The following is a 13,526-nucleotide window of genomic DNA, read 5'->3' as shown; positions in this document are numbered from 1 at the left end:
TAATTTTACTATCATCTGTGTAATCTTTAACTGTATTAGTTACACAGGGGATAAATCAATCACACAGACGAGGTGTGCTGAGGTCCAGGGGATTATTTCTGTTAGTTCCGAGGTCCGTCGCTAGGAGTGCGCCACGTAACTTCAATGTACCGGTTTTCAAATGTTTACTACCTTTATTAACAGAACCTCACACTCCACAGAGGGTAGTCCGAGCCAACTAACATATCGCCGCATTCATCAATGAACAATAGTATACTTAATATATGAATCATTTTTTTTTAAACTAGAGGTTTCGTGAGTTTTTTTATCAAGAACGTCTAGTCTTTCTAAGAATCATCCAAAATACCATGACTTGACGCGGGCTCGAACCCCTGACCAAGTGTCGCTTAAGGCGCGATGTTGATGGATGTAGCTGCCCGCTCATTATGTTCTGTGCCGGATACAGTTAACACCTAGCCTCATTATTCCGCGCCCAGCAAGTGAAGAAGACCGCCTACTAGTTACCATGCAGCAATCTACTCGTTACCACATTAATAGGCTCGCCGATTTCCAGCCGATAACCTGTCTCTTCCGCCTCAAGTTCAGCACATTAGACCACCTAAACTGTGGAAGCTGTCGGTACCAGCACTCATTCGTGGGTGGTTGCAGTCTTGGGCGTATCTAAGAAGCGTTTAGCACCTTAGATCCCCTTGACCTGTGGAAGCTGTCGGTACCAGCACTAATTCGTGGGTGGCTGAAGTCTTGGGCGTATCTAAGAAGCCTTTAGTACTTTAGATCCACTTAAATATTGTGGAAGCTGTAGATACCACTTGTTTTTGGGTGCCTGAAGTCTTCGGTTGTTCTAAGAAGCCTTTAACACATCAGAACCCCTTAAATTGTGGATGATGTCGGTACCAGCACTAATTCGTGGGTGGCTGATGACTTGGGCGTATCTAAGAAGCCTTTAGCACATTAGATCCCCTTAACCTGTGGAAGCTGTCGGTACCAGCACTAATTCGTGGGTGGCTGAAGTCTTGGGCGTATCTAAGAAGCCTTTAGCACATTAGATCCCCTTAAACTGTGGAAGCTGTCGGTACCAGCACTCATTCGTGGATGCCTGAAGTCTTGGGTGTATCTAAGAAGCCTTTAGATCCACTTAAATTGTGGAAGCTGTAGATACCAGCACTCCTTTTTGGGATGCCTGAAGTCTTCAGTTGTATCTAAGAAGCCTTTAGCACATCAGAACCCCTTAAACTGTGGAAGCTGTCGGTACCAGCACTCATTCGTGGATGCCTGAAGTCTTGGGTGTATCTAAGAAGCCTTTAGATCCACTTAAATTGTGGAAGCTGTAGATACCAGCACTCATTCGTGGATGCCTGAAGTCTTGGGTGTATCTAAGAAGCCTTTAGCTCATTAGATCCCCTTAAACTGTGGAAGCTGTCGGTACCAGCACTCATTCGTGGATGCCTGAAGTCTTGGGTGTATCTAAGAAGCCTTTAGATCCACTTAAATTGTGGAAGCTGTAGATACCAGCACTCATTCGTGGATGCCTGAAGTCTTGGGTGTATCTAAGAAGCCTTTAGCACATTAGATCCCCTTAAACTGTGGAAGCTGTCGGTACCAGCACTCATTCGTGGATGCCTGATGTCTTGGGTGTATCTAAGAAGCCTTTAGCACTTTAGATCCATTAAACTGTGGAAGCTGTCGGTACCAGCACTCATTCGTGGATGCCTGAAGTCTTGGGTGTATCTAAGAAGCCTTTAGCACATTAGATCCCCTTAAACTGTGGAGGATGTCGGTACCAGCACTCATTCGTGGAGGTCCTCAAAGTGAAATGTAATATGGGGTTATTTAATTTTAATTACAAATTATCATTAGGATTATTGTACGCCAGATAAATGTTTCGATTTATTGTAACAAACAAATTGTGATTTTTCTTGTTTAAAATTTGTTTCGTGTACTGAATCCGTCAGTGCTATCTTTGTTTTTCAGAATAATAGTTTTTGTCTTTCTGATTATGAAGTAGGTTTATTTGTCGTTTTATGTAATTATGAGGAAGAATAATTACATACAATTTCTATTGTTTCTCAATTTCTTTTTAATAAATTGAATTTAAATTCATAAACGAATTTTATCTGATCGTGGATGTCACTCTTTATCAAAGGTTTTTAGATGGAATTATCAATTTGATGAAGTTGACTGGTTTTATTATCTCATATGGTTCTTTGGTGAAAGGTCTTGATTATCTAACTAACTTTGACGCTCTTTCTTGTATGTTGCGTGTCAATTTCTTGTCAGTTTTTAAAGGTCTTGTTTGTTGAATTGCGAGGATTTGTTTACTAATTAGATCTGTCTCTTATTTTATTTCTTTTTATCATATACTCTTTTTAATCTCGTAGGCACTTTTTTATGTTTATTACGCACTCTTTCTTTTAAACAGACTGCACATTTTAAATCAAATGAAACATATACCTTGTTCCTCACGGGTGTCTGGCCGGACTTAATATATACTCAGTTACAATGCAACAGCAGGACTGGGCTCGGACAGCGCAATTTTGTACGGGTCAACTAAAACTAAAGCCCGCTATAAACGCGGCGTGTGCCGACAATAAGGGCAGGACACGGCCGGTTACTACGGTACTGTACCCGGTCGGTGTACAGGTCACAATCTCGTCTGTATTGCAGATTGCTTTGCAACTTCGTACAGTATTTCTGATCAACAGTACAGTTCAAACAGAAACATATCGCTATAACAGCGTGAGATTGTGTACCACACATAATCAATCACCTCCTCCCCCTTATTATTGTAAATACCTGGAAACATCCTCCTGTTCTCGACAGATTCGAAACATAGAAGTTCAGTCGTTATATTTGAAACACCTCACATTTTGTACGTGTTACCTGCATTCCTGTAAGTCCTCTCAGGACATAAAGTCGGAGTTCTGACACTGGTTCAATGACAGATCGTCTGTGTAATTTAATTTGCGTGCAAACAGCTCGCCGCAGGGATTCAACGTAATGCACTAATAACACTTATTTTTACTTCCCAATCTCTTTGTAGCAGTCTTTGTACGTCCGTCAATCAGTTATGGCTGAGCGTTAGCAAAGCTTATCACTCCATAGGCTGGGAAAATTTCTTATATCGAAAACGAATTGACTGAACGTATATGAAGCTTCATTTCTATAAGAGGAACACTGAGTTCTATGATGGTGCATGTCGAACCGTGGAATTTGGCCGAGCGTCGTTGAAGTCTACCACTCAGTAAGGGTGAAACAAAATTTATCTTCTGTTTTATCGGGGATGTAAACATTTATTTATGAAATAACCAATGTAGTTGAAATTTTGTATTGAACCTCGCGACGCCTGTTGTGGTGTGGCGTACAGGAACCTTGTCCTAGTCACTAAGGCAGTGATTACGGACTTGCTCTAAGTTGACCTTGGAACTTAAAAGCTGTACTGGTCGTATCATTCGTGCAATGTCCCCAACACCCACACATGTTTATCATATATTCGGACTAGAAGTGTGGAGTTGCACGCCCCGGCCCGACCCCGGCCGCGGGCCCAATTAACCCCGAGTTCCCAACAATGGTGCGGATGTTTGCATGAGTGAGCCGGACCCTCCAAAAATCAATGGGAGCTCAGCATGGTCCATTTCTTGATTGAGGGGCGATACATATGGCTGTAATCATAACACTCCTGTATCGATCCTCGGCTCAGCCTCGTTCTTGTGCTGGCTACCGTAGGCAACACTGACTTGGCTCTTTGTTCACCACAATCGCTAGAGATACGTACTTCTTGGCCTGGAAGATAGGAGAATTAACTTCACATTGATTATCTCAACAAAGAGTAACATTAGATCATATCTTACTCTGATTACTAAATTATTCTTATTTTCACCAATACACAGAATTGTCTTTTAATTCCATTTCAATCTCAATGGCTATTGAACGAACTGATCAGTGAATGTGATCCGCCATTATTCAAATTACGTTAGGTTTTGTTAGTGGACTGAAATGAAATAAAAGTCCAATTCTTTCTCTGGTCTAACTCTTTAACAGCGAATCAAGACGAAAGCTATCATCAAGTTTCGCCTTACTGCTCAATTTAGCCTTGCATTTAGTCTTGTCTTTTTACTCGAGAGTTATGAGTCCACCACACAAGTGGTGAAAAGTTGATTAAAAAAACCTGAAACGGCTTTACAGCACTTTTGAAAATACTTAGGCTGCCTGCTCTATGATTCCTAATTCAAATTAAATTTTATCATTCAAATGAAACTTTATGTTCCATATGAGAGTATGAATTGTATGGGCATGCATAACAGGAAATCATATTAACACCTAAAGATTCTTGTGTAATTTAATCAGTTTTTCAACCACTTTTGAACATACAATATAAAGACGCTTACAGTATGCGTTGAATTGCCTTTGTTTGGGTTCACAACTGCGTAGATTCATCGCTTCATGCATGGACTGCAGCAACCTTCTTAGACTTCAGTGGTCTTAAACATAAAGAGTTGTCAAAATTAAAGCAAAGCCATTTTAGTCTCTCAGTTACCAAATGTGCGGACTTCCTATATGTAACAGGATAACAAAACGCGTGATATTCCACAAGTCATTACTGAAGATAGAGCACAAGTGTTAGCTATAGAGAAATACAATACTGAAGGCACTGAATAAGATATACTATTGTGTAAAGAATTCAACCGCTCCGTTAAATCATTACAATCGAATTTAGGTTGGAAATTGAATTAAACAATACTTTTATTTTATATATATATATATATATATATATATATATATATATATATATATATAAATGAATAATGTTTATGTGTCGCTTTAGTAAAACATAACACGAGTCGATAATTAATTAAAAGGTGGATTCTTTTAATGAATTAATGTTTTAATTAATAATAAACACCTGTTTATGTAAGTTTAAACAAGTTATGGTTTCCAATTAATTCAGACAAGTGTAATTAAGGCTATAATGAGCTCGTTTACAAAATTCTTGTTGAAATTAACTCGTAAAAAGCGTATCAGCCGGTCGCCGCCATTGTGTTACACGTACGAGTGTTACACCGGACTTTGTTACACCGCACGTGTTATGTGAGCCGGGGGACTGCAGGTCGCCGACGATGTACAATGCACCTAGCCGCGCGCAACTCTACTAGTGATGAGCTTGGGACCCATAGCATCGCCTTATCTCTATTGCTACAGTGTTATCTGGGCCCACATGCGTCATAACTTCGCACCCTCCTGCCCCCTTATCACTCAACTATATTAATTGTCCGCCAAATCTAAGCCGTTATCTCCCCCGCCGTTTATTCAGCTGCCGCACACGTTGCATAAACAAATTTTAATTGTCTCCGTTGTTTCTCGCACTAAATTTTATTTAGCGTCCGCGTCACGCGTGTTTTTACGCCTGATTTATTTCTAGAAAGGTTAATTAGTTTCATTAACATATTTTGTTTTGTCGGCCGTGCGCTGTCCACGTAAACTAATTAGCACTAAATTATAAAATAAACCGTGCCGGATTCGGTTTTTACAACGCAAATCTAGACGGGAAACGGGCGGGTCACCTCTATCCGCGGCCGGTTTAATTATGAAAACTTGTGTTTTTATGCAAATTTAGCATTTATCGTGTATTATTCCGCTTAATGAGGCATCGCCACTGTGGGGTATTATCATAGTACGAAATAACCATGTAGTACAACACTGTATTAAAGGGATGCATCACAACAACTAACACATTTAATTAATACAACCTGCCTCTTCAAAGAACCACAGAATACTCAAAGAAGCCGTCTTATGCAGGTGGCAATTTGTTTACTTCCTTCCTGCAAACTTAAAGAATGGTCCTGCAGATGGACTTCGGAGAAGATTTCGACAATGAATAGCTGGGGATCTAATCCTTAATTTGGTAAATTTTAAAACAAGTGCGGACACACTAGCTTAACACTGTAATTTATTTTACCTGACATCATTCTCTTCTTGATGTGGAAGAATAAAGATTTCTGTATTCTGTAAAAAATTTATATGTAATTAAAACTGAAAACACTACAAAATAGGGTATTTTCTAAGCTCGCTTTACATGAATTTCTGGTATGAATATACGTTTCTGTTAAGTGAAACATTAGGCTTTTCCTTTTTTACCCATTGGATTATCTGATCAAGGAGTTCAACCGAGCACCCTCAAACAAGAAAAAGCTACTCGAGTCTCAATATTAAAAAATACACAACTCCATTTCTCCTCTAACTACAGTACATCTCTTGGACAGCGTTACAGTACATCTTGGCTATCGTTGCCCGACGGCCATTCAGTTGTTAGGGTGTTTACGCTGGTTATCTGTGATGCCAGGACATTTTCAGTAGCCTTGCCATTTGACGATTTAGGACACATGTTTCCATTACAAAGCTCGAAGGCTACCTACCTAATAGCCTACACCGTAGGAGTGTCGTTGACGGTAAAAAACGTAGTGTGGGAGAAACACATCGATATATCGCATCTGCGTCAGTCTCGGCACAGGACTAACGAGCATTCTATAATTCAGGCTTTACATGTTTACTTAACTGATAGGGCTAATTGAGCGGGAGGCGGGCGGCGGGCGGCTTGCTGGCAGCTAGTCACATAATGGCATGACGGCTGGTCTCTGATTGCAGGTTATTTATACCCTTGTTGTGCGAGGGAGAGGGGCGATATTCGACCTAATGAATCATATCCGTGATTTATGTTGCAGGTCGCGGCTGCCCGAGCCGGCTTGCTTCCACCGCTACAGTCTTGAGGTAAGTCGCTCAGCTGATGTTCATGGTTGTCTAGATTCTTCGTGGACCAAACCATAGGGATATGCTGTAATAATCGTATTGAACCCCGCAACTTACTCAGGGAATGGGTGAAGAAATGGAGCCGATGAATGTGTAAATATTTGATTAGGGGTAAAAAGGGTCAAATCTTACCTTACATCTGCCAATTTTTATGACCACTTTGTTTGTGCAGTAATACTCTTATTCTGTTTGGTAAAATCTCCACATCGAGGGGCATAGTCCACCTTAATATAATTTGAATTCAATCAAGCTCTGCAAAATATGTTGATATACAGGTTATTATATACAGACTATAAATTGTATAAGTATATACTTACGAGGAAAGTGTAAATAGATCAAGAAATCCTATTGCTTTCGTAAAAACAGCCCTTGTATTTCCATCCATGGGACTGAGAATAAAAACTGTGGTTGATGCGCAGGAAATAAAGCGTTCCAGATAAATAAGGCCGCTCGTGGAAATAGATATTGAAAGACCTCTAACCAGCGTCTGATAATCAGAGAAAAATACGATATACCAATTGTAGGCTGAGCGCCAACTCGATACGGTTGCCAAAATCCATAATGCGATCAGCAAGGGTCTTAGTTGCGGTAAACAACCGTGACAGCGGCGTGGACTGGTCTTGCCGGTCTCTACTTACGTTGGGTTACTTACGGTGTAGATTTAACATTGTAACAATGTATGGTATGGAATCAAAAACACTTTGTCGGTTTAAAGACTCAACTTAAAATCATAAAAAAAGAAATATTCAATTTTCCTATATGCTACGTGAGCGTTAGTAAATCTGGAGACGTTAGTTGTTTACAAGGTTCTCGCGTTGCTCATGTAATGTACTTGAATTTCATTTGACATTAAAACGTGTGGATCTCTTACAGACGACCCTCATTTTGGACCCATTTCGTAATAGGATATTGTCTTCCCGATGTTTTTCAACGAAGGCTTTAAGCTTTAGATATAGTATAATTCAATACATCTCAACTCCTGAGGTGTACTAATAATAGTTTCATGCTGTAAAGTTTCAATATTATTTTACAATTAAGAAGTAGTTTATTTCGTAGCGACTCTCGGCGATAGAGAATTGGATTATGTTCAACAAATGTCGAGTATTTTATAAAGTTTTTCAACACAGTATAGTTGTATGTTTTGTGAAAGATATATTCTAGTTTGAAAACAGCCTGTTATTCGTGAATGTTAACAAATTTCCAGAAATGTAGCTGGAGTTAAACCGGTCGGACATTCACTTATGCAAACCGCGGACCCTACTTAATTGGTACCGACTGAACTTGCTACCAGTTTGATGGTGAGCGACAACATTTGAGTTAATTAGCTCGGAAACTGTGGCCTTGCGGGGAACGCCTGAACAGTCTCAAGGCAAGCGTTGACACTGACCGCGGAGTAGCGCATGCGCAGAACGGCGTGTACTGCAGCAAGCATGCGTAAGGCCCCGTCGCGCACCGCCGCAGTGCACGGCGGGCCGCTTTCTCATTATGCGCGCTTACAAACCTGTTCCTTGACTTATTACACGCCGCGGCTATTTACTTTGTCTAATAGCGCGCTGTTGAATGTCAGAGTTCACAGTGTACCAGTACTTGCATGCCCGGCTGCTATTGATTGTAAAGCAGCTCTCGCCAATTCCACGTGATTTTCGCCAACTGGTAAAGGCAGACCGGAGCCTAATTAATTATGTAGAAATGCTGATGCTGCCTGAGGTGACGAAAACGGGCCTAGCCTTTACACGATTATGCTGTAGCGCTAATATGTTCTAGGAACAATTTATTAAATGGTGTAAGTTTTTTTTTAGATTTAAACCAATAGCTAGTAGTCAATGAGTAAAACAGTGTATGTAAGGACTGACAGGTTTTGCAATCTAACTTTTTGTGGAGATTTTAAACCGATTGGTTTTTAAAACTTCAGTAAAAATTTAGAATTATATTTTGCAATCGCTCTTCGAGAAATTGTTGACAAATGAAGTAGGACCTTTTGTACAATGTCGTAAGCAGGCTCAAAGATATACAAGGGAGAAGAAGGTTAAGGGGTTTTAATGAATAGTGATTTCAGAAAATCGTATTGGTAATTAAATATAACTCTAAAATATAACACATTTTTAGTACAAATTTTACTTAGGGATATTAATGTTTTATAAATTAAAATTAATTATGTTGTTCCTTCCAGTCATTTTACATATACATACTGTAAACAAAATCATATACTTTTCTTAAATATATTTTCTTTTAGCCTGATTATCAAATGGCCTTAAATCCTGCTTGAAATGCGTACCTCTCCCTTCTCATGGAATAATAAAAATATTTTTTTAAATTTTTTCCTTTTTTAAGGATATTTTGAAGGGCTGTGACGAACATTTTCTTTAAAAATGTATGCAATCTGAAAAATAGTTTCCAACTTAACCCTTTGAGTGCTGCGGCATCGGCATATCAGACATAGTAAATACCTTGTGAATTGCCAAAGTATTGTTTACTTAATTTCATAATTGTGCTTAGATTAAAAAACAAATAGAGTAGTGTAAAATTTACACTTATTATTGTAGCCATATAATATTGAAATTCGGACGTTTCCATAGCAATTTGTTTGTTTTATTGTTGCCAATAATGCTTCCAAGTGCATAGCAATTTAATATCTATTGTTGACATTAGTTTATTGCCGAAAAATGTAATATTATATACGAATTTTGTTTATTTTTGTATGACCTTTCACGTAGTACAGGTAAAACACCGAAAAAAAATAATAGATCTGGACAATTTTGAAAAAGTGATGAAAAGTTTAAAAACAATTCGTACTGACAACATATGAAGAATGTATCGTATATTATTTTAACCATAAACATACGTAGGCCTATTACATTCCTCATTTTATTGCCAAAAGACAACAAAATTATAGAAATCTGTAAAGTGGTTATTGAACAACATATTTTCCCACAACATAGCTTTCAAATATATAAAAAAGGCCGGCAATTTAAGAGAGCAACTTAGCAAAGTTAGCTAGGACACTCAAAGGCTTAAAGCTGCTTTTCATTGAGAATAAAGCGAGAATGTATGATTTTTGTATGTCAATGCAGTCGACAAGAACTAAGCTATTTGCAGTCAGTAATAAATAATTTGGGTCTTTTTCGTTTAAGGGCCAGCAACTTACAAACATACTATACCTGACTGACAGTACATTTAATCGTTTTTTTTTTTGTGTTATTAGTTCGTAGGGCAGTAGTCCAGGTACTACTTCTAGTATAAACTCGTCTTATCTTTTCAGTGATAAACGCGCGCCGCTTATCTTTTGCCTGTAATGAAACCTGCGTGAGTTATACTTAGTTTTTCTTGTTCAATAAAGCGTGGTGAGTTGATCTGGGCTTGGACTTTGCAAGCTCGAGTTAATTTTTTTTTCTAAAAGAGCAAGCAGCGCAAAGCGCTGCGCAGCGGGCAAGCATCGCGTGATCTCAGTTTTGAATAGGCAAGCTAGGGTCTTTTGTGCTGGCCCTTAAACGAAAAAGACCCAATAATTTTATTTGTCTTTTTGACACTCATTAATATTAAAATTGATTTATTCAGACAATATTCTACACTATTATACAAAATAAAAAATGTTCGTTTCAATACTCAGCGAGGCGGGAGAAGCACAAAGGACTTTCCTAGAACTCGTTAGGTTCACATCACTATTACTTACACGTGGTGTTTATGACTGAACGTTATCTATATAGTTTCCCGGATAGTTAGTTATCTTATCGGTGGTGAATAATTGTTAAGATGCTTTGTTGTATAATTACCTATCGTTTGTGTTACCTCCGATTTTGTCCGCTGTAAACCGCCAAAATGGAGGTCTCTTCTAACGATGCTATGTCCTTTCAATGAGCTAGTTACAGACACAGACAGTGAGTACTTGATAACTTAAGTGCTTAACAATTTGGCTCCAAAACAGGAAAAGTTAAACAGTATGTATTCTACTGTGTAACTACAATAATCTCTGTTTGCCAATTAAAACTTTTTACATTGACTTTAACATTTCTTCACGGGGCCAATTATTGTTTTAACTTCTAGGAATGTTTTATAATTTGTGTTCTGACAGAGGAGTCCAATCCCAAATTAAAACTATAGTGTAACGAGGATTCTGCTACTTGCGTTGAATAAATACTTTTATAGTCGTGGTATTTTATTATAGACTACGTATTTTGTGTATTGTAGGAACAACTGTAGAGGTCACGTACAGTATGACACTACTTGTTGTCTACTTATTTATCTAAAGAAATCTTAGAGAGCTTGAAACGTGAAATGTATCGTGAGTAGATTATTTTTGTGTAGTTTTCAGAAAAGTTAAACAATATAAAGCGTGGATCTTTTTCCTCTACTTTCTCCAAACCATTATTACAGAAAATAAAGTAAATCTCCCTTTAATTATTAATCTCCTAGTAAATCTCCCAAACTCAATTATTGGTTTTAAAATGATCAAACATATTAGATTCGTTTATAAATTTTGCGTTTTATAGAGAGAATTTAAGAAGAATTTAAGAGACTTTAAGAAAAAGCAATTGAAAACCTGCGTGGTTTTGGTTAGTTAAACCCTTGAGTCATGAGTTAGTGATTCATTGAAGACATACATATGTAGGTCTGTCATATTTATAACACAGTTGAAAAATTCTATACTACAAAAAATAATTTTGTAATAAGGAAAAAATACAATCCATTACGAAAATAGCATTTGTTATTAATTTGAACGTTCTAATGCACTCTAATATAGATTCGATTGCTGCTAACTGGACGTACAGGCATGGACTAAATGAAAAAAAAAAAATTCTTTATTTTTTACAGGCAAAGTTAGGGCCGCATGGCCCTTTCTTACACTTAACCTGTTGCAATGTAAAATTTAAAACATTAATAATAAATATTACCTAAGAATAAAAACAAAACATAATAAAGATAATAAAATAAAGAAATAATTAATGAAACCAAATTATTAATAAATGTAATGAAACCAAAAGCAACAGTATTTTAATAGGTTATCAAAGACTTCCTAGTTACTAAAATCGACATCTATATTGCTTCACTGCTCCAAAACCAACACTGAAGTATTTTACAGTATAAAACCAGCACGCAGAGCTCGTAGAGATGCATCTTTATTATCTTTTCTAATTCATCGCAGAGCCTTCAAAATTAAATCTAGATTTTTCGGTAGGAATGATTTTTTTTTTTTTTTTTTTTGTGTGTGTATATTTTTGTTTATAGGTTAAGTAGCAGAGATGACGTACAAGTCCTAACTTCGCTTGTGTAATAAAACGGTTTTTATTATTTTGTAAATAAATAGATCACAACTTATTTGTTTTGTATTACCTACAGTCCTACAGTACTGTTCGATTGTGTATAACTCGAGAGATGCGGCGCGGCGCTGCTGCTTGTACCGGAAGTGCACTGACCAGTTGCCGCCATTTATCACATCAATAGCTGCCTATTTGTCAGCCGTGGTAGAGCCGAGCTTTCTCTACCTGGGGCGGCTCAAGAACCCCCCCCCCCCCCGCGTCACCCACACCACCCAACACTCACAACTTGATCACACAACCTGTTTTATATTCTCAGCAGTGATTCATTTCACCGAGACTGAGCACTTTTTTATTGTTTTTAAGTGGCGAACATCTTTGCATGCAACAAACGCCAACGCTTGCAGACCGCTTGTATTATTGTACGCAATATTAGTGCTGTACAATATTGCAGAGAATTTCCGACGTGAGGTAAAATAAACGGTGCAGCTACTCTGAAAAGACTTTTACACTAAATTCGCTAGGTATAATTGTTTTTCTGTGACATAACTCAAAGGAAAACATTTTAATGTGTCCTGAGGAAGTACTCAGATTCTTCATTCAGTGAAGTGGTGTTCACAGAAAAGGGAAGAATCACTGGGAAAACCAGCAAATGTTACTCACCAAGTACTATTATTGACAGGATGAGCACAACACTAGCACACTCTGTAGCTTACACTAGGTACTAATCTTCTCGGCTGTGGTCGTAATTTGAGTTTTAGAAGAATGCTCTCAACATTGTACAATTCGTCGTGTGCATTAGTTATGATTTCATTTCATTTCATTTCATTTATTTCATTTATTTATTTCCACGGCAATTGCCACTTTTACAATACCATTACATACATGTACATGAAATAATCAATAAACTATAAAATACAACAACAATATCGAACAATTTAAATGCAAAGACTATAATATATAACAAAGTACTACTAAAAAAGGCGAGTAAAAACAGAAAAAAAGGTATAGTTGAAACAGAATTATAGAGTGCCATATACTAATTTGATGATTTCTTCTCGAAATCTAGCAGGGCTGGTGGCGAAGAAGTCAACAAGATGTCCCATCTCATTTCCGCTGCGTAGAAGTCGAGGTAGAATTTCGAACTATTTCAAGGTTTAATTAATTCGTAGCATAATAAATCAGGTAATTGTAGCATTACTAGCTGGGTTGGTAACAGTCGATTTGATTGGGGCTATTATTTTTGACGCCATCCAACAAAGCAGTAAGTGGAATCAAGGCTACTTTTCGGCACCCTCCAACAAGGCAGTGCAAAGAACGTCCACAATCCTCTTCCTTTGTTTATTCCATTTTCTCATCCTTATCTGTGCCACTATCCGGGTAATTAGCAGGGTCGATTTCGCGCCCAGCTCACCTCGCCGACGCAACACCGTGTCGCCCATAAATAATAATAGTTAATTAAAATAATTTAAT

General features: G+C 37.9%; 1 protein-coding gene across 4 annotated transcripts in view; it reads left to right on the top strand.

The window, feature by feature from the left end:
* LOC124365038 (LIM domain transcription factor LMO4.1) overlaps window positions 1-13,526 on the top strand; it is a 388,133-nt gene that overhangs the window by 112,130 nt on the left and 262,477 nt on the right. For all 4 annotated transcript variants that reach the window (XM_046820930.1, XM_046820931.1, XM_046820934.1 and 1 more), the window contains one exon: window positions 6,717-6,762. Coding sequence is in view for 1 of the 4 variants with exons in the window: in XM_046820929.1 (XP_046676885.1) it covers window positions 6,717-6,762 (46 nt within the window). In the remaining 3 variants the exon portion in view is untranslated. The remainder of the gene's footprint in view (window positions 1-6,716; window positions 6,763-13,526) is intronic.

Source organism: Homalodisca vitripennis, chromosome 6 (genome assembly GCF_021130785.1).
Source record: "Homalodisca vitripennis isolate AUS2020 chromosome 6, UT_GWSS_2.1, whole genome shotgun sequence".
NCBI lineage: Eukaryota > Metazoa > Arthropoda > Insecta > Hemiptera > Cicadellidae > Homalodisca > Homalodisca vitripennis.
Note: the sequence above shows the minus strand (reverse complement) of the source record. Positions and strands in the feature narration are given on the sequence as shown.